The sequence below is a fragment of the Prionailurus viverrinus genome, chromosome E2 (genome assembly GCF_022837055.1).
Source record: "Prionailurus viverrinus isolate Anna chromosome E2, UM_Priviv_1.0, whole genome shotgun sequence".
Classification (NCBI taxonomy): Eukaryota; Metazoa; Chordata; class Mammalia; order Carnivora; family Felidae; genus Prionailurus; species Prionailurus viverrinus.
In genome coordinates, this window is record NC_062575.1 from 34,059,460 (window position 1) to 34,084,432 (window position 24,973).

Genomic DNA, 24,973 nt, shown 5'->3' on the forward strand with positions numbered 1-24,973 from the left:
TCTTGCATACTACTCCTTTATTCTAAATTCAGCTTGGACTTACTACAGTACATCCTGTGATAAGTCACTGAGTTAGACAATTCAGTCCTGGTTCTTCTAGCTCAGGAATTCTGTGCATCTTTCTTCTTAGAACTTAAGTCTGCCCCAAATTCTGGAAAACCTTCAGTTAGTAACTATCAAACTATTTCTTCTTCCCCGTTCTCTCTAATGTCTCCTTCTAGAACTGCACTAAGAATCTGTCTTCCATGTCTTTTATCCTCTCTCGTTTGCCAACTTCTTTTCCCTTTGGGCTACATTCCAGGTACTTTCTTCAGACTGATCTTCCAAATGAGCAATTCTTTCTTCAGCTGTACATACTGTGTTCAGTGATGTACCCCCCTCCTGGCCATAAAGTATATATGTGGAGATAGACATTTTTAAAGCTCTATTTCTGGGAATTCTATTTTTGTTTATTTGATTATGTTGGTTATCACATCCGCATTTATCCCCCTGGGTAGCTAAGTCCTTTGCCACTTCAGTCCTCTAAGACTACTATGCAGCCTCTCAGACTGTTTCACTATTTCAGATTTTACAGTACTCCTCCCCTTATTTGTTACATCGGCTGACTCCCCACCAGAAAGGGGTACACAGGTGAAGAATGACACTTGGAAAAGAAGGGCTAACATTTAAAGCATCTTTTTATATCTTCTTATGATCTTTAAACCAGTGATTCTCCACATGAAGAGGCTGCTGAAGGGGAAGGGGAACAGTGACCCCTTCAAGGGGTGTCACAACTTTCCAGAGCCCTCTTCAAACTGCACAAGACCTTCAAGCACTGAGATGCATTCCTACATGTGTCTGGCCCTCCTTACCCCCTGAGAATCATAGCTGTCTTCATCCTAGGTTATTACCAGAGTCTATTACATACCTAGGGTGTGTTAGGCTATCAAAAAAAAAAAAAAAAAAAGATAACTGTTTTGATCATCTGAAATTTATTTCTTCAAGAAGAAAAAGTGACTTTTTTCTCCCAAATTGCCTGTTAGATTTCCTATATCATGTATCAAACACAGCTTTCTTTCCTCATTTGTGTTTGAAAGCTGACTTATACTGAAATTCTATTTTTGAGCTTTCTATTCAGGTCTGTTGATCCACATTTCTACTTTTATATAGTATCACACTGTTTAATGTCTATTGCTTTGCCTTAGAGCTTTTAATAGAACTCTTTTTTAAAAAACCTTCAAACTTCAATGTTTTCACCCATTTCATCCTGTAAAGAACTCTAAAATCACTTCACTGAGTTCAAAAAAAAAGTTAAGATCTTGCTTATGTGCAAGTGATTCTACAAAAATTAACATCTTTAAGTAATTTAATATTTTTACCTGGAATACAATCTTTTTTCCCTAATTAATCAAATCACCTTTTAGCTCTGTGATGGGTTTTAAAAAACCCATCTCAATAAAATTGATTTCTCGGCATTTTGTACTTTTATGAAGTATGAAAGTGTCCCTTTTTCATATTTGCTAGAAGACATATAGAAGTGCTATTGATTTCTCCATGATTACTCTCTACATGGTCAAATTACAAGGTCTTTTGTCAATTCTAGCAGTTTCTGAACAATTCTCTAGGATTTTCTAGGTGTTCATATAGCTATTACCATCTTTGAATAGATAATAAATATGTATTCTTGACGTTTATGTATCATGTCTTATTTCATTAGTTAGAACTTCCAAAACAATATCAAACTGTAACTGTGGTATTGTCCTCCTTCCCTTCCTTCTTATCCATCAATTCAACACTAGCATCAAACAACATCACTTAGGACCCAAAGATAAGTAAGAGTATTTGTCTGTGATTAGCTCTTAGGGAAGTAAGTAAATAGTAAATCAGCAAGACTTTTTTTTTTTTTTTTTTTTGAAATGTTTATTCATTTTTGAGAGGGAGAGCATGAGCAGGGGAAGGGCAGAGAGAGGGGCAGGACAGAGGATCAAACGGGCTCTAGGCTTCGGTGAGCCCAACATGGGTCTCAAACTCACTAACAGTGAGATCATGACCTGAGCTGAAGTCGGACACTCAACCGACTGAGCCACCCAGGCGCCCCAATGAGCAAGATTTTCAACAGAGAAACCCAAGCTACACTGTAAAAGGGTCCAGCATGTAGACTGTGAACATTAAACCATCCACAAAGTTCATCCATTTAGAATATCTCACTAAGAACCTGGGTGCATCAGATTCAAGACTGTCATTCAAGACAGAGGAGAAAAAAAGGTAAGTTACAAAACAGGGAACAAGAGAGCTACTATGAGGCTAAATTAATTCTCTGAGTGACGGATAGTCAAAACCATATTCTCGTGGTAGCTCATTGGGTGAGAATAAGATTCTCTCTTGTCTACGGACGTACCACCCTGAACGCGCCCGATCTCGTCTTATCTCGGAAGCTAAGCAGGGTCGGGGCTGGTTAGTACTTGGATGGGAGAATAAGATTCTCTTCGAATCTTTAATTTCCCTTAGAACCTTTCATTGATTAAATTATAAGATACGTTCAGATTTATAAGAAAATGATTTGCAATGATATTTATTACTAGGATTAAAATTAAAAGCACAAATTTACACTGGATTCATTCTTCCAGTTAAGTATGATACTATGGCGAGGACAATGATCAAATTAATTAAATAGTTAAATTAATTTGCATTGTAGGAACCTAGCATATTAAGATTCCTAAACAAATACAATATTATGTAATCACTAAAGAAATCATTTCTATGGAATGACAGCAGAGAAAATGAAGACTGTCTATTTTTTTCCAATGCTTCCGTAATAATTTAAAAGTTACCTTATTTTTAACAATGGTTCTACCCTTAAAATATGATGAAACAGGATATTCAAGAACTCTTCAGGATCTAGAAGAAAATAAAAACTCAAGTCACAGACAAAATTTTTAAATTATTCTTTTATAATCGTTATATTCTTATTCTGACTTCATTTTCATAATCAATTTAATTAAAAGCACAGTTCCCAAGTTTTCCTGCCTATGAAAAATATAAAGGGTATTGAAATAATTATGATAAAGTACGACAGTCTAATTTTGTTATAACTTTACTGCATATGAAAAGGTATAATAATTCATGTATAATGAAATCACCTTAATTTCTTCTGAGGGGGTAAGTAGAATAAAACTGGAAATGTAACTTTGTTTTTTTCCTGTGAGTTAACGAATTATCAAGTCTCTTAACATTACAGCTGGTGACAGTGTGCTGCTTACATGTTCACTCAGGAGCTGGATCTCTGAGCAAATCCATTAGCTCGGAATAGATTAAAATATGGTCTCTGACCATAAGCTTCATTCCAGTTAGCCATTTTTTGACTCCCTTTATAACAAGAAAAGCTACCTGGAAAGCTGGGGACAGACCCAATGCAACCCTTCAGCACAGAAAGGGAAACAATGCCAAATATCACACTGGAAGGAAAGAAAAACCCTATTTATTCCCTTAAGGTACCGCAACTAGACGGCTTCCCACATACCACTCACTTTTAGAGGAGGTAAAGCATTTTACAAAAAGGGGACAAAACTGCACAGCACATAGAAACTGATATTACACTGTATGTTAACTAACTGGAATTTAGGGAAAAACTTTTTAAAAAACGCACATCACAAGGAAAGGAATTTCTAGTTTAAAAATAAAACCCCCCAAGCTACAGAGACACACATTTCCACCAATAATTTAGCATATGCTTTCAAGTTATTTTGAATGCATAGCCTATAAATTAAGAGTCACCTTTTTCTTCCGAGGTAAATCCTGACGCAGCCTCAACTTTTTCAAGTATTTTCCTCAGTTTCATAATCTTTGTTGCACACACATATCCGTATCTACGTTGATAACAAAAAATTAGCACTGGCATATACATTAAATTAGTATAGCACTTTTGATAATCACATTCTTCTATAATTCCAACATGTCATACATAAATTAATAGGCTAGACAATTATTTTGAAAATCACAATTACAGGCTACTTCCTGACGCTTGCAAGTTAAAAATCTAGCATCAGAATTATCCCAGACACTAACTACTATGCCTTAAAAATAGCTGTCATATACTAATATAGAAAAAGCATTTTTAAAGTACAATGATTGGTCTTTTATTGATTTTTTTTAAATTTTTTTAATGTTTATTTATTTGAGAGAGAGAGAGTGAGCGAGCATGAGTGGGGGAGGGGTGGAGAGAGAGGGTGACACAGAATCCGAAGCAGGCTCCAGTCGCTGAGCTGTCAGCACAGAGCCCTATGCGGGGCTTGAACCCATGAATTGTGAGATCATGACCTGAGCTGAAGTCAGACTGAGCCATCCAGGCGCTGCCCCCTGCCCAAGACTGGTCTTTTAATACTATTTGCTTAAGAAAGCAAAGCATTCACTTTAAAAAAACAACTTAAAGAGAGAGTCCTTTTAATACCAAAGGACAAAAAAGCCACCAAAGGGAATGGCAGAGGGCACTGATAAGAAACTATTGAAGGTGTGCAATCAAGCCGGTCATCACGTGCATGAGTGCATGACGTTTTCTCTCATCATTGTCCGAATACAGGACACATTTAATACATTCAGGTTAATCCCTGACAAAATTCTATGCTAAAAACGCCTTCAGAAGAAACCTTAGAGGCCACCACATGTTTAACGAGAAAAATGGGAACTAGCTAATCTTATATCCATTTTGTATATTGACTCTTCACTCACTCATTAACCCTTTGCAACCAACATATACTGGGCACCCACCACTTACACAGTAATCTAACCTGTCAGCCTCTGGGAATACGAAAAGAGTAAGGTGGAAAAAAAAGATCTCTGCCTTTGAAAAGCTTGAAATAGAGAAAGCAGGGGTTTCAGTTCCAAATAAAACCAGTCAGCTATAATAGAGGTACGAACACTGCAGACACAGGGAATCTCGATCACAAGGTCCTTGCTGTGGACAGGGCGACAGAGTCTGGTTAATCATGATTCTCAACTGGATGGACAACAGTATCCAAGTAATGTCTATTGATGGACTTAGGGTGTCTGGGACGGAAGGAAGGAAGTGGTAACATGACTCAGAGTTTTGGATTTGATCTGTCTTGTTCCATTATCAATTACTTGGGGGAAGAAACGGAGGGTATATTTAAAAATTTGCATAAGATAAAATAACTGATGTAAAAATCAAGCCTCATAATTATCTCAAAGGGTAAAAAAAAAAAAAAAACCAGTTATCTTCACCATTACAGAATGTAAAGAAAACAAAAGACAGAAGTAGGGAAATTTATTCCCTTATAATTTACTTTCTTCGCCATGTTACATAGTAGGCCATTCTGAATGCTCTTTATAGTTCAATATTTTGCATTTTTTCATCAAAATCTTGTATCAAACAATTTTTTAAGTTTTATTTATTTGAGAGAGATAGCAAGTGAGCATGAGAGAGGGAGAGGGAAGAGAATCATAGGCAGGCTCCATGCTGCCAGCTCAGAGACCAATGTGGGGCTCAAACCCACGAACCGTGAGATCATGACCTGAGCCAAACTCAAGGGTCAGACACTTCAGTGACTGAGCCACCCATGCACCCCTCAAACTCTTTTAAATTTTAATTGTTAAACAATAAAAATGTGCCACAAGACTTAAAAATTCATCTCAATATGGACTTTAAATTCCATAGGTGGCTCTCTATATTCCTGAGTGAACAGATGTCTTTTATAATGTATGGCCCTAACTTCATAGTTTAAATTTTATAAGTTTACATGCATTATCATGTATCCCTGCTACCACCACTTATGAAAAGTCTTTACTTAATGTCTTATTACTTGTGCTTGTATCATTACAAATTGCTTTCAGTGACCAAAGACATATTTATAATTCATAAACTAGGAAATGACCAAAAACATCATTTTTTTAAGCAATGTGCAGGGAGGCCTACCTTTAACCAAGAAATGTGTTAATAAAGTACACCTCATCTGTTTCCAACACAAGAGTATTCAACACTAGCTATTCTACAAATTAAAATTTCCTATGGGGCATCTGGCCGTCACTTGAGCGTCTGACTCCTGATTTTGGCTCAGGTCATGATCAGGGTCATGGAACCAAGCCCCATGTCAGGCTCCACGCCGATTCTCTCTCTCCCTCTCTGCCCCTCTCCCCTGCTCAAGCCCTGCCTCTCTCTCTCTCTCTCTAAAATAAAAAATTAAATAAAAATTTCCTTTGCTCCTTTTTTTTCCAGATAAAATTAAGTTTAAGAAGCCAGACATGGCAAATTAGACCAGAGGGTGTACTGTTAGGCACACGGCTGGAATAAGCTCGAGCAGAAGACAAGTACTTCTTATCAGCTTTTCGAACCTACTGCAATTACTAAATTGTACTATACTGTACCAAAATGGTTTCATCATTTAATGGCATACACTATGTGCTACACCGTGACCAGATGGGAGAAATTAAATAAGACAGTAAAGGTGAAAAAACTGTAAATGCTTTATCGAGAGAACGAATTCCCACCCATCCCTTAAGAAATGAAAGCAGGTGTGAATTACTTATTGTCCCAAACAACAGAGCACTGGACACCATCGAAAGACAAAACAATTCTGGGTCTTCTGCTTACATTCTCAGAGGATTCACAATTTCCGTCCTCAGTAGCTCTTGCGTTTCGCTATAATATTCTACATCATTCTTTTCTTTAGGTCTAAGTAGCACAGTGTCCAGGACAGAACTAAAAGCAAACAAGCTGTAAAATAAAAGGAATAGTTTTCCTTATTCTGTACACGTTACTTTTGGGGACACAGATACTAAAAAGAATGTAACGAGAGAAAAAACAACCAAGTCTGGAGAACAAGGAACATTACAAATTCGTGCTTTTCGTTAACACAGGTACCAAAGACACCTGCTAAGGTTCCTGTGGTTCAATCAACAGGGGCTAGAGATCCTTCCAGGTTAAAAATACCAATCTTGAGAAAGCACAATATAGATTGACCGTGTTAAAGGATAAAAATAAGCCTCAAGAATATTAAGAGAACTTCTTTGCAAAAGCTGAAAAGGGGCCTACAAATCTGAGTCAAAGTCGACACCCAACAGAGGAGGAAGTCGGGAACTACTTCTCAAGGCACGCACACATGCAATGACAACCTACACTAGATATCACACTACTCTCTCCCTGCAGCCCTTTGCAGAGATATAAATTTCTTTGAATGCCAAAATCACTTGTGAGCGACTAACAGCAGTGACTTGCTGGGACCAAAGAAAACGGAAATTTGGCTGATACAAAATTTGTATCACAAAATCTAAAAAGGACTGCATCAATTCCGTAAGGCTTGTTTTTGTCCACACACCAAAGAGACGGACAGTATCCTGCCCAAATAGCCCACCATGTTGATTCTTCTTCCCACTTTTAAAATGTTAACACCCCAATTAACTTCCTAATTCTTACAATGTGGCTGTATAGACCTGGCCACTTATGCTCAACTAAACTGGCAACATACGTGGTTCGATCTCAGCATAAAAATTCTTGTCGCGTTAAGTCATTGGACTTTGGAATCAACTACGTATACGAGGGCATCTGTGCCTCTACTGAAAGTAATTCTTTAACATAGAGCTGCCTTACGATTGCCTCGACCTAGCGAAGGAAGCAAACACTTCCTCCTTATGCAAACACATAAGCAGCCAATGACTTATCAAGTCATGTTGTTTGATACGTGACAAAGATACTGTACTTCCTGTCTTCAGTTACACGGTTTCCCAGACACCCTCAGAATATCTGTCCCACGTATAACACTATCGTTCTTACTGATCATTCACCACATTACTTTTATATTAATTTGTTAATACAAGCACCCTGAGACGATGTTCAGTAGCTTCCAAGGGTATACAGTGAAATGTAAACCTCCCTTTCTTCCTGTTCCCCAGCCACCCAGTTGCTTTACTCAGAGGCAGTTAGCGGCTCCTCTCACGCACACGCACGTGCACACATGTCTCCGCGCTAATTTTAAACTTACCAGAATAAGGTTGAGTCTAAGTAACAAGAATTGTAATGACCCTGGATACCCTTCTTCTTTCCAATCATTATCTCTAAACCTTCTTTTTCCATTTTGGGTGGGGTATTTTCTTCCACTACTTCACTCAAGTAGCCTCCGAATGCTGCCAACATAAAAATGAAAATGAAAAGCATCCTTTTAGACTACTACAACATGTACTCTGATAGACTTCTTCGTTTTAAGATACATTTTTGTATCGTGAGGCAAAATCTGTTTCCCAACTTAAAACTAAGTTAAAGGTGGGTTTGGTTTCATGGTTCTTCAGCGTGGCCAGTGAAAATGGTAGTGTTCATTTTCAATCTCACTTCTTCCACCGCTTAAATTTTTTTAGTTTTTTTTAATGTTTATTTATTTTTGAGAGAGAGAGAGAGAGAGACAGAGTGCGAGTGAGGGAGGGGCGGAGAGAGAGAGGGAGACACAGAATCCGAAGCAGGCTCCAGGCTCCGAACTGTCAGCACAGAGCCCGAGGCGGGGCTCGAACCCACAAACCGCGAGATCATGACCTGAGCCGAAGCCGGACACTTAACCGACTGAGCCACCCAGGCGCCCCACTTCCTCCACCATTTAAAAAACACCTTAGAGTACTCAGTAGTGTATAAAAAACATGTGCCAAGTAAAATATTTTGTTCCCCAAATATTTTATTTATCTGAGATGCTTCGTCTTCAAGTCAGAAAACAAAAATTTCCAAAGTTTTAGAAAAAAATGTACTTCGACTGTAAGGAAAAATGTTCTTCATAAAGATGGCTTTCCTACTGATAGTCACTTAACCCTCAAGATGCTTCACGACTATTACCCAAAACTGGAAAGGGAGAACATCAAGAAACTGTCACCCATTACAAGTGATGAAGGGGATCTGTCCTTTATCAATCAATCTAAAACTGTTTCATATAATAATGCTGACCTTCTTAATCAGATATGGTTATTGATATGCTTTTAGCATACATCGGGAAGGTAGTCAGGGCCAAAAGAAGGCCACAATTCAATTTCTACCTCTGTGTTTTTAAAAATTAAATGCCGGCAGGGGCGCCTGAGTGGCTCTATCGGTTAAGTGTCTGACTTCGGCTCAGGTCATGATCTTGCAGAGCACAGTTCGAGCCCTGCATCCGGCTTTGTGCTGACGGCTCAGGGCCTGAACCCTGCTTCGATTCTGTGTTTCCCTCTCTCTCGACCCCTCCCCTGCTTGTACTCTCTCTTTCTCTCAAAAATAAATAAACATTAAAAAAAAAATTTTTTTTTAATTAAATGCCAGAAACCAACAGGAAGAGAAAACTGTTTTCCTGACTAATACTTTTTTCAAAAGTCCCCTCTTGGGACCATTGTCACTCTCTTAGACACCAAGCAGCAATTTTAACTGATTTACAAGCCTGATGAAAGTTGGCCAGAAATATATTGAAACGCTATCACTGTGGCCTACTGCAAAATGGCCTGAGATCAGAACCAGAGTTATTGCAGATTTGTAAGGAAATGAAAAGCATCAAATACCCAGCGAGTTACAGCGTTCGATCTGATTGGAAACTGGCTGCAGGGATGCAAATCTCGAGTCGGGCCTGCAGCTCTTCAGCTTAACAAACAGCGCCTTCTTCAGGGCACAAGTGAAGTACCGTGTGCCCCTAAAGGTTCCGTCTGTACAGCCCGCACATTCATCTTCCTGAAAAAGAAATGCTTCGATATACGTTATTCTGCACCGTGCAGCACAGCATACGCAGCATTATGGTTGCTACAATTGGTTTCTGGTTCACCTTTCTCAGAATTCCGTCATCACGGAATCCTGTCCCGAGAACTCCATCAGGAAAAAGGGGTGGGCTAAGCAGCGCTTCTGCCCACAACTGATCATTTAAGAAATTCCTGACTCCAGCATGAAGTCCTCACTGCGTTTCCTTCTAGAATGTATGCTTAGACCTTCCCTGGTTAAAAGGTGTGACTTCCCCACATCAACTCCACATGTACTGGAACTAAGGGGCGGAGGCTGTTTATTTTAACAACCTCCCCCAAAGTAGCATTCACTAGCATGCAAACATTTAAATTTTTAGTATTTTACATTTTATAAATAAAAGCTAGGGGTACTCAAAGTATCCTCTCCAGATCGTGAAATGCCAAACAATATGCTTTCCTAATCTCCAAACGGAAAACCTTTCCCTCTACTAAGATCTCAAAAACTCTCTAAAAACGGCAATTAACCTTACAATGTATGATATAAATATTAGAACTGAGTCGGGGAGGGAGACTGAGGAAGAAAAAGAAAGCTGATAACAGATTTGCTTTTCTTACTCTATGTTGCTTAATATAATGAGTCTAAACACATTAGCCTAAAAATCTATTTTCATTCCTTGAACACAGATCAACTGACATCAGGAACAAATGGACCGGATGCTTCATGGGTGCCAAAGAAGCCAGGCAACACAGTAATAAAATTTTTCTCTAGTGACGGCTTTTTTGACAAATAGAACATTTGGACACAAAAAAAGCATAAGTGGGAAAAAACTGCACAAAACTCCAGAGAGAGAAGAGCTGCAATGTTTAAGTCAAATTCAATTACCAGTTCCAGTCCAGCTAGCACTTCGTTGAGTCCTGGCGGCTGACCAATCCAACGAATTACCCCATAGAAAGGAGGATTCTCTTTAACTTCAGCCAGTGAGCCCACTTCCAGACCATGGGAGTTCCCAGAAGCCATGGCCAAGGGTGGACTCTCCTGGACAGGGGCATTGTTTAGCTCTCCCATTACGGACTGAACTGACAGAGAAAGCGGGCTGTGGCCAATGCTTCCATTGGCATTGGGCATCTTGGTCAGACTGAATGGTAAAGAGTGAAATCTGTTCTCGGTAGATAATGAGTTCATGGAAGGAGGTTGCAGTGGTGGTGAAGCATGTCCAAAGTCTGGAGATATCTCTGTAAGTGACTTTGCGGGGTCTTCAGCAACTATAAAAAAAAGTGTTCTTATTTAGAGAATCATATTCGAGAGTATTAAAAATGCCCACATCTCTAAAGAAAATCAATATACACGACTAGTGTTAAATGCCCATTTGACTCTAGTAGGATTCTTGTAAGCACTGCACACTTAATCTCTCCAAAACAGTGTTCCACATTCTCTTCCCACCTCCAAATTTTTCTACCTAGGTAAATGGCACCCAATGGCTCAAACTAAAAAAAAAAAAAAAAAAAAAAAAAAAAAAAAAAAAAAAAAAAATCCATTATTGGTTAGTATTAAATAGGTTCTATTCTTTGTCTATAATTTAGAAAACGGTACCAAAAAAATACCAAAAATTTAGAAAGATGCTTTTTTTTTCAAGTTTATTTATTTATTTTGAGAGAGAGAGAGAGAGAGCATGCGCACACAAGAGCAGGGCAGGGGCAGAAAGAGAGGGAGAGAGAGAGAATCCCAAGCAGGCTCCACATTGCCAGCTCAGAGCCAAACACGGGACCTGATCCCACAAACCGCGAGATCATGACCTCAGTGGAGACCAATAGTCTGATGCTTAACAGACTGAGCCAGCCAGGCACCCCAAAAGATGCTTCTTAAATAGCTAAAGGATCAAAAAAGAAATGACTACATAAATTTTTAAAATAAAGAAAAAAGAGAGAAAGAAAGAAGCAACAAACACTTGTGGAGCACAGCTAACACAGTATTTACAAAAGAAATTTATAAACTGAATAGTTTATTTCAGGGAAAAAAAAAGAATAGTAATGAACTCAGAATGCAACTTAGGAAGTTAAAAGAACAGATTAACTGCCCAAAAAGTCAGTCACGAGGAAAGAATAAACACAAAACAGAAATTAATGGAAGAGAAAACAAACGTACACTAAAGAGGATCAAAGCCAGAATAAATACAAAAGCAGAAAATAATTTAAGAGAAAATAAACACATAAAAAGAGAAACAAAACCAAAAGTTATTTTCTTAAAAGAACTATTACAGTTGCCAGCCAGGCACTGCAGATGAGTGGGGAAAGAATGAACTTCTCAATAAATAATACTGAGATCATCAATTACCCGTACATTAAAAAAAAATTAAATTGGACTTGTACTGAATATATTCTACATGAAAATCATTTCCAGGTAGCTTAAAGACAAATGTGAAAGGCAAGACCATAAACTTCTGGAAGACAATACAGAAGAATGTTCTTCATGATTTTACAGCAGAGAGAAATTTCTTGAACATAAGTATACAAATCACAAAGAAAAAGACTGACAAATATGATCACAATGAAACTGAGCTACTTATTAATAGGCATCATAGCAAGAATGAAAATATCAGCCAAACAAGGAGAAAACACTTAAAATACATATATTTGACAGAGGATTCAAATTTGATAAAGGTCTATAAACCAATATAAAAAAGACCACCCCCCCAAAAAAAACACAACTAAGAAGAAATGGACAAAAGGCTTAAAAAGGCAATTCAGAAGAAGATACCCAAACTACCAACGAATCAATGAAAAGATTCTTGCCCTCACAATAAAGTAGATAAAAGAAAGTCACAAGCAATGTGAGATGCCATTTCAAAAGTTAAAATTTTTAGCATATTAACTGTTGCTAAGAATGAGGAAAAACGATACCCTCCCAAAATGCTGACGGAAGCGTCAACTGCTATAACTACTCTGGGAACAGCGTGGCATGATTGATTTAGTAAAGGAAAGATGTGCATATCACATGACCCAGTAATTCCATTCCTGGTTATTAGCCTCAACATGTGTAAGAAGGTTAACGGCTAAGCTGTTAATCATAGCAGGAAAATAAACACGATTCAAATGTCCATCAATGGTCGAATGGGGATGAATACTGTGGTATATTTATATATTTTGCAGCAATGGAATGAAATGGAGTGGAATGCTATACAGCAATGAAAACAAAAATTATAATCACATAAACCACTGTGGTGCATCTTGGAACATAATATTAAGGGGGAAACTACATAGCATACACACAGGCTGATTCATTTGTATAAAACTCAGAAACATGCTAAACTAACACTATACCGTTTAGATACACAAACTTAGAAAGTTATGAAAACCAGGAGAATAAATTAAAGATGATGGAAGCTCAGAGGAGAGCGTGAAAAGAGGACTCTAGGAAGAGGCACCAAGGAATTTCAAGGGCAATGATCATGTTTTTCTTACAGTGAGTAGTGACTACATGGGTGTTCAATGTACTTCTTTTCTTATTGTTCTTTATACCTTATCCATTTAAGATTCTTTAGTAATGATATTTAATATAGGATTTTTAAAAGTCATTCTTTTCTTTCTCAAACCCTCAACCCCTCCAGCCCAAAAGCCAAATCCATCAAGTATTTGGGTCTGTTTCCAAAATATATTTCAAATTCATCCTCTTCCCTTCACCCCTATCATCTCCCTAATCTAAGCCACAGGGCATCATCTTTTGCCCTGTAACCAGTCTGTTTCCTGGTCTGTCCCCCTTCTTGGCCAAACTATTCACCACACAACTCTAAGAGAGATCTTTTTAAAATTTAAAGATCTTACATGATCTTACATCACCCCCCTATTTAAAAACTTTCAGTGGCTTTCCAGCATTCTTATAACAGGCAACTAAATTGCTCACTGAGACCTGCAAGGTCCTGGATGACCTAGCTCCCACCCACCTATCCGAACTCACTGTACACACCTATTCTCCTTGCTTCCCATGCTTCAGCCACTCTGGCCTACTTCTTGTTCCTCGAATGCTCTTTCTCACCTCAGGCCTTTGCCTTTACTATCTCTTCTGCCTAGAATGTTCTTCCCAAGCTCTTTCTCTGACAGGTTCATTCACATCATCCAGACCTCAAACCCAAATACCCTTTCCTCAAAGAGACTTTTCCAAAACACTCCATGGTGGCTGGCTCCCCACCAGCTGCTGTCATGCCTTGTTCATTTCCTTCACTGCACATGTCACAATTGATGATTACCTTGTCTTTCTAAATGTTCACTATGTGTCATACCAACCAGAATACCAACCAGCTCCATAGAACAGGAATTTTGTTATGGTTTTTCATGTGGATTTGTGGTTGAATCCATAGCATTTGGTATAGCCACTAACACAAAAAAAGACTCGATATTTGTTTTAAGAAAAAACTGAATGCATAAATCAAATGTTGTAGGAAAAAAGCTTTCTGTTTATTTAAAAAAAATTTTTTTTAACATTTATTTATTTTTGAGACAGAGAGAGAGCATGAATGAGGGAGGGTCAGAGAGAGGGAGACACAGAATCTGAACCAGGCTCCAGGCTCTGAGCCGTCAGCACAGAGCCCGACGCGGGGCTCGAACCCACGGACCGCGAGATCATGACCTGAGCCGAAGTTGGCCGCTTAACCGACTGAGACACCCAGGCGCCCCTCGATTTATTTTTTTAAATGTTTGTTTTTTGAGAGGACAGACAGAGCACAAGTGGGGGAGGGGCAGAGAGAGGGAGACACCGAATCCGAAGTGGGCGCCAGGCTCTGAGCTGTCAGCACAGAGCCTGATGCGGGGCTCGAACCCACAAACCGCGAGATCGTGACCTGAGCCAAAGTCGGACAGTTAACCGACTGAGCTACCCAGATGCCCCGAAAAAAAAGCTTTTTAAATGTACAAGTGAAATTAATGATAGAAAAGAAATATTCTTTTCACACTGAAATCACTTCTATTTTCTAATTTAAGGATAAAGGCCTACTCCACGTAGATTTCATCCCTTTACATATCCCACTTAGGATCAATATTCTTATATAAACTTATTATACAATGTTAGACTAGAATCAAGAAGTTAAAAATATTCTCGCACACCACAGAAACTGTCTAAGGATACAATTATAGCATAAACCTGAAGAATCAATGTTACCTAGATTATGACAAACCCCAGCTTGTACCAGTTTCTGTTCCCTAGAAAGAAACAAGCTCGTAGGAAAAGCATTCACGAGGCTATGAGGAACAACAGCGTGAGAGAGCCGGGCTGTGCCCTAACCACTCTGGATGGGCCATGCACATGCAGAAGCCAGCAGGGCTGTGACTCAACAGTAAGACCCTTGTCGTTTGGGCACTCCCAAGGTTTTTGAGAGAGCTAACAACTGTTAACAAAAGGGCCAGACCTTAACAAAAGCAGTCTATCAAGAGACAATCTCCTGGGGAGGCATCATTTAAGGAAGATTCCTGCTCTGTGGCTAGGAAGAAGTCTTGGGGATTGATGAGGCCCTGTGATTGCCTAGCTTCACAACACCCTACTCAGGTAGAAATGAAGGCACGGAGAAGACAAAATCTAAGAGCTCACTCAAGTCATTTCCCGTGTGAGTGTCTAAGCCCAAGTGATGTTGACAGTGGGCTTGGACTGTTACATTTGTGGATAATCCATACGATAGCTAAAAAGTCACTACAGAGTTCTACAGTACTCTTAAATTCTTATTTTCATTTCATTTGCACATAGTTCCTAGACGTACCGCGTGCCAAGCCCCGTGCGAGGCACTTGGAACTCCAGTCTGGCAGAGGAGACAGGCGACAAACAGTTACGATGGCACCTCACCTAACCTAGGAGAGACAGGAAAGGCTTCCAGGAGAAAATAATACCCAAGCTGAGATTGAACAGATGGACAGAAGTAAGCCAAAGCATGGAGTGGGAGGAATAGGAAGAAGGATTTCCAGGCAAGAGGAACAACAGGCGCCAAGAAAAGAGAAAGTATGGCACATTCCAAAATGGCCCCACTCCAAGCATGGCGGGAGCAGGAGTGCACGACAAATGAGAGACGACTAAGATGTTATGCCATGAAGGGTCCGGGCAGGCCAAACTAAGGAATCCGCATTTTTACCTCCCAAGGGCTAGGGAAAAATTAACAGACATGAACCAAAGGAGAGACATGAGCAGAGATATCTTCAGAAAAAGCAGTCGAAGAGCAATGTGAAGAGAAACATAGTGTAGTGATCAAAAGCGTCAGATGTGACACAGACTTGGGTTGGAAGACCGGCGCCACTAACACTAGCTGTGTGGCCTTGGGCAAGATATTTAGCCAGGGTAACAAAAGAGAAAGTCAAAATACCTACCTCATAACGTTGTTATGAGGACAAAATAATGCATATAAAGGGTGTAACACAATGCCTGGCGTAATAAGTCGTCAAGAAACGTCGGCCGCAGTGGTGATGGTGGTAGTGACCACAAAGACGGTGGCGAGCATGGTTATTATTGTTCAGAATCGATTCAGAAGGAACAAAGCTGAGGTAGACAAACCAGGTGGAAGGCCGTTATATTAACTAGACAGCAAAAAAGGATTTGAACGGAGGCAGTGGCTGCAGAAATGAAGAAAACGGGAAAGAGTCTATTGATACCGAAGAGGAGGAGATCCAGAAAACTCCGTGACGGCTGGACGTGACTCATGAGAGAGCGGAGCCCAGGATGAAGCCCAAACTTCACGTCTCCATTTCCTCACCCCACAGAAGCGTAACTGAGGTCATCATGGCTTCCGTTGGCTAAATGCAGCAGGTATTTGTGTGATCTTTGCCTTACTTGCCCTCTCAGGAGCATTCAAGGCTGCCAGCTCCATGACTTCTTGACCCAACAACTTCCTGATTTTCCTCACCTCCCTCTGGTGGTTTTTTCTGTCTCCTTTGAAGACTTCTCCTCCTCCCAGCCACTACATTCCTCAGGGTTCAGTCTTACCCCACACCCTCCCCTCAGGTGACACTATTCACAAACTTTAATCACCAAATATGTGAGGGCAACCTGCAGATGTACATCTCCAGAGAGCTCGTAACTCTTCTCAGCACAGAACTATATATCCAACTGTCTATTTGACAAATCACGTCTGGGAAGTTTAAGGGGCCCCTGGGGCTCAACATACTCAAAATCAAATTCATCACCTTCCTCTACAACTCGAGAAGCCTGCAAGCCGGGAAACCAGGGGTATCACTGACACCTCTTATTCCCCAGCTCTCATTCTCAGTGCATCTGTGAGTCTCTTCAAGTCACTTCCTAAATATCTCCTACACCATCCCCTCCCCCACCCCCCACCCCCGCCATCCCTTCCCCCAACAAGTCTCGCCCTAGCTGCTGGAATCTATTTCTGACCCTGACCCTGCAACAACCTTCAGCGGTGCCCTTGTAGCCACATGGTCCCCGCTTCGAGCCACTGTCTACCCTGCAGCCAGAATGATTTTCAAAAGGCAAACTTGGTCATGTCACCCCTTGCTGAAAATCCTTCCGTGGCTTCCTCTTTTCCTTTAAATAGAGCACACCAGGCTCCACATGCCCTGGCCCTGTTTGCCTTTCTCATAAAATGTTCTGCCTCTCTCTTTGGTCTAGCTACTCTGGCTCTTTTTAGCCTTCAGCAAACACAGGCTCCATTTTTCCATGACGCCTTGACATACGTCATCCTCTCCGCCGAGAAGGTTCTTTGTCCCCTTTCGCTGTGTTATCTCCCACTCCTCTGGTAAACTTAAGCTCATGCTGCTTCCTCAGAGAAACATCTCTGAGTCCCTATAAGTAAAATCCACCTTTAATAGACTCTCATGGTATCAAGTACCTTCACTGCACTCATCGTGATTGCAATGCTCTGTTTCTGTGATGGTCTGATTAATGCCTATTTCAACAACTTGATCATAAATTCCAAATGGGCAAGGACCATGTATGTCTATTCCTCCCTCACCGTTATAGCCTCTGTGCCTAGAAGAGTGTCTGGCACATAGTAGGCACTCAATAAATATTTGTTGAAGGGAAGAACTAAGTAAATAATAAACCCGAAAAAAAATGATGTCCCTGAACCAAGGGAAGGCAAAAAGGGAGTGTTTTTAAAAGAGACACAGAAAGACGAGACAGAAAAGGTTTTAAATGATTCCACTGATTCTAGAAATCCACCCTAAAGATCAGGTAAGGGAAGAGAACGAGCTACTAATACATTTTCTGAATGCTGTATTAGTCTTAACAGCAGTGCAGTTCAAATTGTGTACAATATTTTAGTTCAGCCATATTAATAAAGAATGTTCTACTCATTCTGTTTCCAAAACTGTATACACTGGTGAAAAAGCCATTTTTTTCTGACGAGCTAAACGGACAGGATCAATATAATAAAGAACACTAAAACTACAGATTACCTTCATCAATGTACCATGTGTTTTTTGATTTGGATTGTGGTTGTGAGTCAACAGAAGATCCATTTAAGGTATAAAATAATTCAGATCTGTTTCTATTTCCAGGGTCTGAGGTAGGTCCTATGGATCAAGAAAAGTTTCTTTTAAAAATAAAGTCAATATGGTGTGAAAGTTTTTCCCTAAGAGAAATTAACATACATATGATGTTAACAATTGCTTAAGAAAGCAATAGATGTATACAAATGCAATGTATTTTATTAGCATCTTCAACTTTTAAAAATTTGGTAACCATTTTGGCAATGTCAAAAAACTCTTCCACCCAAGAATCAATATAGGAGGGGAACAGGAATAAGTTTAAAAGAAAAGCCTGCAATTTTTTTTTTTAAGACCAACTGCTTTTAAAAATTACTTCATGTACTATGGTTTATTTCCAAATGTCAACAGCACCATTCCCCAATTTCCCCTGATGAACCTGTTAGTTCCCAAATTTAACCTGTTAATTTAAGACAGTTCCTTTCGGAAGAAAGTGATCTTTAAATGTTGTAGACCTAAATCAATGCACAAATTAAGTTTAAAAAATATAAAGTTTAAACAGTTGGGAATTCTCGGTCATCAAATTCCTTGCTTCACTGCTTCACGTCTTTGAAAACAGGAAGCAGATTTATTTTTTTCTATACTAGATTTATTAATGTAAGAAAGAGTGAGTGTGGCCACATTACAGACCTTTCAAGGCATTACCCTGCCTCAGTACTAAGAAGAAATGCTGTAAGTGCGACCAGGGGGGGTCTCCAGAAACCATAAAAAATCTGATTTTAACTTTTCAATTTAAAGCAGATAGCTCTATACTTTATGCTTTTAACTAAGATCTGCTACAACACAAGTAACGCACATGTCTTCAGAAAAATCTGTAGGCTATTTATATTTAAGTGAGAATAACACGTGTGAGCTATCCTATCTAGATCTACAGGTTGACTTAAAAGATAACTATTACGTGTGTGTCCTATTTAATACTAAGTCGCCCCAGGTCCAGGGTCACATAAAATACTTCCTAAAATACAATTTCCTTTAAAACGGGCCAAGACAAGTTTTTGTTCACCAGATAACTGAGGAAACAATATTCTTCTCCTAACCCACATCTGAGTTAACAAACATTCTCACAGCTTTTTAAATGAGCTGTTTCGCTTGTAGAACTACCATCCTTTAAAACTATAAAATATGTGGAAGCCAAAGAAAAACGCGAAGAACTCCACATGCATTGTGAGGGAGTTTCTGGAAGAGAGACAAAAATTCTTGCTTAGCAGTTTGGAATTTAACTTGTGCCACATTTTGTTAGCAAAATCCACATAATTACTCCCGATATGCTTTATCCCATGTAACATTTTCCAGATATGGTTCTTCTGTACAGTTGCGACTCTAAACTCGAGGTTCAAATGTCACAGGTAGGGGCTTCCAAAAACCAGCTGACAGAAACCAACAAAAGACAGCAAGGTCCTCCCGGAAAACTTTTCATCGCCTAAAAAAAGGCTGGGAAACTCTTGGCTTTAGCAAGAGTGTCTATAAACAATTTTTGGTAAACTACTAAACACGTTGGGAAGAAGAGAGCCTACATGTACACTGAGGAGTAAAACCTTTCAACCTTTTTTCAATGCTATGGCAAATCAGATAGCGTGTAAATATCTAAGAACCGTAGCCTACTGATCCATACCTGTAGCCTTTGGTTTATTATGACTGGATGAACCTTTGTCCGCAACACCTCTTGACATAAAGGCAAGTTTGGGAGGCCTCCTTTCCTGTGTCACGCTATCTGAAATGGTAAACGTGTTTTTTTAAGGATAAAAGCAAATTCTTACAGAAGAGAAACAATTAAGCAAGCAATGACAACAGCAGCCAAAAAATACCTCTTTCCTACAAAAAGGCAGCATTTCCAACAGCAGTTTTACAAATTTTTAAAGGTCGACAAAAGTACTCAAAGAGGATACGGGGGGAAAAAATCAATGCTGTACTTCAAAACGTAATTTCTACAAAATATGACCCAAATACAATTCAGCTAAGTGCTTTAATGTCTTGGAAATTTAATCAATTTAGTCACTATTGTTTGATGTGTTAAAACACTACAGGGACAGACAGCTCCACTAAGTTCTTTGCAGGAGGTCCCCAGGTGTCCCCAGAACACCCAGTGTGTTAGGAAGTGCTCCACGCTCAAGTATTTCTAGAAGATGCTGAGAACAAAGGGAAGCACATTTCTTTACCGCGTAACACCAGAACCTTTAATATGTTGATGTGTACTGTGAATCTTTCAAAGAGGGATAGAATAAACTATCTTATAATATTTTTTGTCCCAGTCTACTTAGCATCTCAGATTAATGTATTTCATGGAACACAGTTTGGAAAAAATCTGGTTAGAAATATGTATTAGTTGTAAAAATCATGTATGTTAAGAATAACACTGACAAGTATACAAACATATACAACATATAAACAAGAAAAACTCAAAGAAGCCTACACAGATTAATGATGAAGAAAGCCAGAGAAAAATATCAATAATATTTTTGAAGAAAACACTTGAAACTCCTTTTTGGAATATTAGGTGTGATAAATTTGGCAAAGTTGTTTCTGATACATAGCCGACTCTAAACCTTAAAGGCCAGTAATTTTCATGAGATATTCACAAATACTGATCAACCGAATGTAGAAAAGTCAATCTGCAGTTTTTCCCCTGGAAATTTCAACAACATATCTGTAGAGTCCAACATGACACTTAGGAGTCATACCTGATAAAGCTGTGTATCAGCAAAAGCGATAGCACCCACAGTGGATTTTTGAGAACAGAAAGAAAAAAATAGGATAATTTTTTACATTTTAAACACAAGGAAAAGGCCATTTTGTTAGAAAAAGGAAATAATACTGAATGAATTACATATAAATCATGTTTGGTAATATATATAAATCACGGTGGAGGGGTGGAGATTGCAGTGTTAATCTATATCTTAAGGGTCTCAGAATATGATCAAGTGAAAAATTATTTTAATTTAAAAATTATACTAAATAACCATGGTTTCAACCAGGTGATATAGTAAAAGCTATTTACTAATACTTTGATGATTAGCCATTCAAATATCTCCAAATATCACAGATGAAAGCTACCATGGAAGGTAAAATTTCTTAGTCACTAGCAACAGTTCCCAAATTACAGCATATAAATTGACTAAAGAAAACGAATTCCCACTATTAACTGTAATTACTACACATAAGTCTGTGTTCAAAAGATATGCACGTGCATACTGTACCCTACATGCATGATACAGCTAGTGGTAATTCTAACAAAGGCAGCAAATGGTCTTAAGTGAGGCAGCCTGGCAGTAACAGGCCACATGGACGAGTCACTGGGGACTGGGACCCTCCTGCTGGTGATTAGGGGAGGGCTTCAAAGACCGGGAATACGACAAGCACTGGAGTTGGAAACAGTGGTTATCTTCCGCCGTATCACAGTGACATCTGCCTAAAATGAAATCTCCTGATTTACCTTAGGAGACAGACTTAGACTTACTTTGTCTGAGAGAAGGTCAAATACCGATTTTGAGGAACAGATATTCCTACCGAATTCTATGCAGATGAGGGGTCGCATGCCACATCTAACCTGCCCTCCAGCAGTGACATACCAAATATCGTTTCCTTGCCACTACTATGCTCATGATCCCAAACCAAAGCCTTCTGCCTCGAATGGAGTTTAAGAGATTACCACCTCAGGGAAAGGTAAGTATGGGAAAGTAAGCAAGATAAGGAATAAATTCGGCAGACAGTTTTGTGAGATTAAAACAATTCTGCTTGCTATTAAAAGAGACAGCATGATATGTTCACCAAATGGCATTGCACAAAAATGTGCCTAGCATCCTTATTCAGAATAACCAAAAGCTGAGACAATCCATTCTACAGCAAAGTAGCTCAACAAGTTGTGACCTGTTCGTACTATACAATACTGCACAGCAATAAAAAAAAAAAAGAAAAATAAAAAAAGAATAAACTACTGATATACACAACATGGACGTTGTGTTGAGTAAAAGAAACCAGACGAAGAGTATCCATTACCTGCACACAGCAGGACAACATCCAAAATGATAAAAGTACATGTGTATCCCTACAGTAGCCAAGATATGGAAGCAACCTAAGTGTCCACCAACAGACGAATGGATAAAGAAGATGTGATACACACACGTGAATATTACTCGGCCATAAAAAAGAATGGGATCTTGCCACACACACACAACATCGATGGACCTGGAGGGTATTACGCTAAGTTAAATCAGTCAGACAAAGACAAATGCTGTCTGATTTCACTTATGTGTAGAATCTAAAAAAACGAAAACAAATAAAAGCAAACAGAAACAGAATCCTAGAGACAACTGGCAGTTGCTGCGGGCAGGGGGAGGTGGGCAGGCAAATGGCTGAAAGGTTAGATCAAGGGGTACAAACTTCTTTGTAGTAAAAAAAAAAAAAAAATCACAGAGATGTAAGGTATAGCATAGGGAATACAGTCAGTAATATTGCAATAACTTTGTATGGTGACAGATGGTGACTAGACCTATCATGGCATTCATTTTTTTGTCCTGTATAAAAATACTGAATCACTATCTCATATAACTGAAACTAATGTAGTATTCTCTGTCAATTATGATTCAGTAAAAAATTATAAAAGTAGCAGTTCATCCATCACTCTTGTTAATTTAATCAGAAATACAAAAAAAAGCCCTTCGAGAATGGTGGGTTGAAAATCATAACAATAAACTAGTTAACAGTAACAATCAAAGCAGGAGAGATGCCTGTGAATTTGAATGACCCATTAAATTGAGAGAAATCCCTTAACTGATGTGCTGCTTAACATCATCAGCCACAAGAGCATAATTCAGACCCAAATGAGAGTTTAATATCCACGGAGAAAGCTACTAGAGAAAATATAAGTTTACCTGGGTAAAATGAGGTATTATAAAACCAGATACCAAAAATACTATATACATAGCAACTACACAAAGACCTCTATGAGGCAGGATTACTGATCCAAATAAGTGTTTTCCTCCTATTTTAGATCATTTTACATGAAAATTTTTTGAACACAAAACCGGAAGGTCCCATCAGATGACCTCAGAGTTGCATACGCAGGTCTAGTGCTTCAAATTAACCTTCTTTTGGGCTCTGTCTCGTACGAGCAGGAGTGCTGTCTACATAGACGACACTTAAGGTGATTCACGCAGACAATCTTTGTGGAAGCCCATATAGCATTATCTATCAGAATATAAAATACACTTACCCTTTGACCCAGCAACTCTACCTCCAGGAAGTTACCTTTTCAAAAAAATATCTTATGAATATTTTATATGAATGTGAGCACCATATATCCCATTTAAATACTCAGATGAGGGGCGCCTGGGTGGCGCAGTCGGTTAAGCGTCCGACTTCAGCCAGGTCACGATCTCGCGGTCCATGAGTTCGAGCCCCGCGTCAGGCTCTGGGCTGATGGCTCAGAGCCTGGAGCCTGTTTCCGATTCTGTGTCTCCCTCTCTCTCTGCCCCTCCCCCGTTCATGCTCTGTCTCTCTCTGTCCCAGAAATAAATAAACGTTGAAAAAAAAATTAAAAAAAAAAAAAATAAATAAATAAAATAAATACTCAGATGAGTACAGATGGCGTGGTGTTGAGGGAGAAACAATACATGCAAAGACACATTTAGTATCCAGAACGATCTGAAAATGTTAGAAGACTGAAGGGTACTGACGACATCAAGTGTAACAGGGACACAAGCAAGGTCCTGCTGCTGTCCTCCAAATCAACCATACAAGCATAGAATTAGAAGTAGAAGGGTGCATGAAAGAAAATTGGGGGTTTCATTCAAGAGTAAGCTCAGTATTCGTTAATTCACTGATTTATAAATGCACTCATCCACCTGTAATGCAAGGAAGGCATTACAGGGGTCGCTGGGAATACAACTCAGACGGTAACAGGGCTTTCCCCCAGTGTTTTTTTTTCGTCAGTTTGTCGATAGCAACCATTAGCCCACATAATGGATTACAGTATTCCATTTCCCTTTAGATGCTCAAGTGTTAAGAAAAAAAAAAAAACCATCTTCAACAAACCACGTCTCACTCAGAGTATCATACCACAGCCAAATGGCTAAAATGACACAAAGTTTTTAGGCTGGAGCACAGAAGATGAAGGTCCCAGAGACACTCAGCTTTGAATATCTGAGGGTTGCTGTAAGAAAAAGGAGCTGCCTCTGTCCTGTGTCCATCACCAGCTCAGAACTAGAATCAGTGTGTCAACTGTGGGAAAGTAGCTCTAAGCACACATCGTACAAGGAGTGACTTTTTCACAAGGATATCTGTCTAAAATGAAATTCTCCTGATTTACTTTAGGAAACACTGACTCTTCTATCTTGTCTAAGAAGATCCAGATGATAAGACAGGAAGTTATCTTTTAGCTACGCTGGAACACATGCAAACCGATGCATATACATGGAGTTATTCACTAAAGCACTGCTTGTAAGAGCAAAAGATTAAAAAGAACCGAAACGTTCATCAGCAGGGGACTGGTAAAAAAATCATGGCACATTCATAAAATGAAATACAATGCATAATTTAAACAAAAGATTAAGTATGCAATACACGTACTAATAGGAAATGATGCCCCAGATCTGCTGTTAACTTACAATAACAGAGGCAACTTCCACTCCTGGGAAAATGAGTAGATATACCTTTCCTATGCCTCACGATAAGTACAACTAAAAACTCAGGACATAACATACAAAATGAGAAGATTCTAACAAGGTGGAGAGGAGAAGGCAGACCAGCTAAGGAGTTCTGGACGTAAAGAACAACACAGCGGCGAATTCCCTGGGTTTTCTTCTTGCCTTATGTATCCCAGACTTAGCACTGAGGAAGCCAG

At 39.2% G+C, this 24,973-nt stretch overlaps 1 protein-coding gene across 5 annotated transcripts in view; it reads right to left on the bottom strand.

Annotated features, from left to right (window-relative positions):
- Positions 1-24,973, bottom strand: part of CYLD (CYLD lysine 63 deubiquitinase) — a 69,126-nt gene that overhangs the window by 12,308 nt on the left and 31,845 nt on the right. For 4 of the 5 annotated variants that reach the window (XM_047835675.1, XM_047835678.1, XM_047835674.1 and 1 more), the window contains exons 6-13: positions 19,748-19,846; positions 18,046-18,162; positions 10,547-10,926; positions 9,493-9,658; positions 7,971-8,112; positions 6,584-6,706; positions 3,754-3,845; positions 2,811-2,877 (exon numbers count right to left, since the gene is read on the bottom strand). In XM_047835675.1, the coding sequence (XP_047691631.1) occupies positions 2,811-2,877; positions 3,754-3,845; positions 6,584-6,706; positions 7,971-8,112; positions 9,493-9,658; positions 10,547-10,926; positions 18,046-18,162; positions 19,748-19,846 (1,186 nt within the window). The remainder of the gene's footprint in view (positions 1-2,810; positions 2,878-3,753; positions 3,846-6,583; positions 6,707-7,970; positions 8,113-9,492; positions 9,659-10,546; positions 10,927-18,045; positions 18,163-19,747; positions 19,847-24,973) is intronic. The other variant, XM_047835679.1, reaches the window with a different exon arrangement.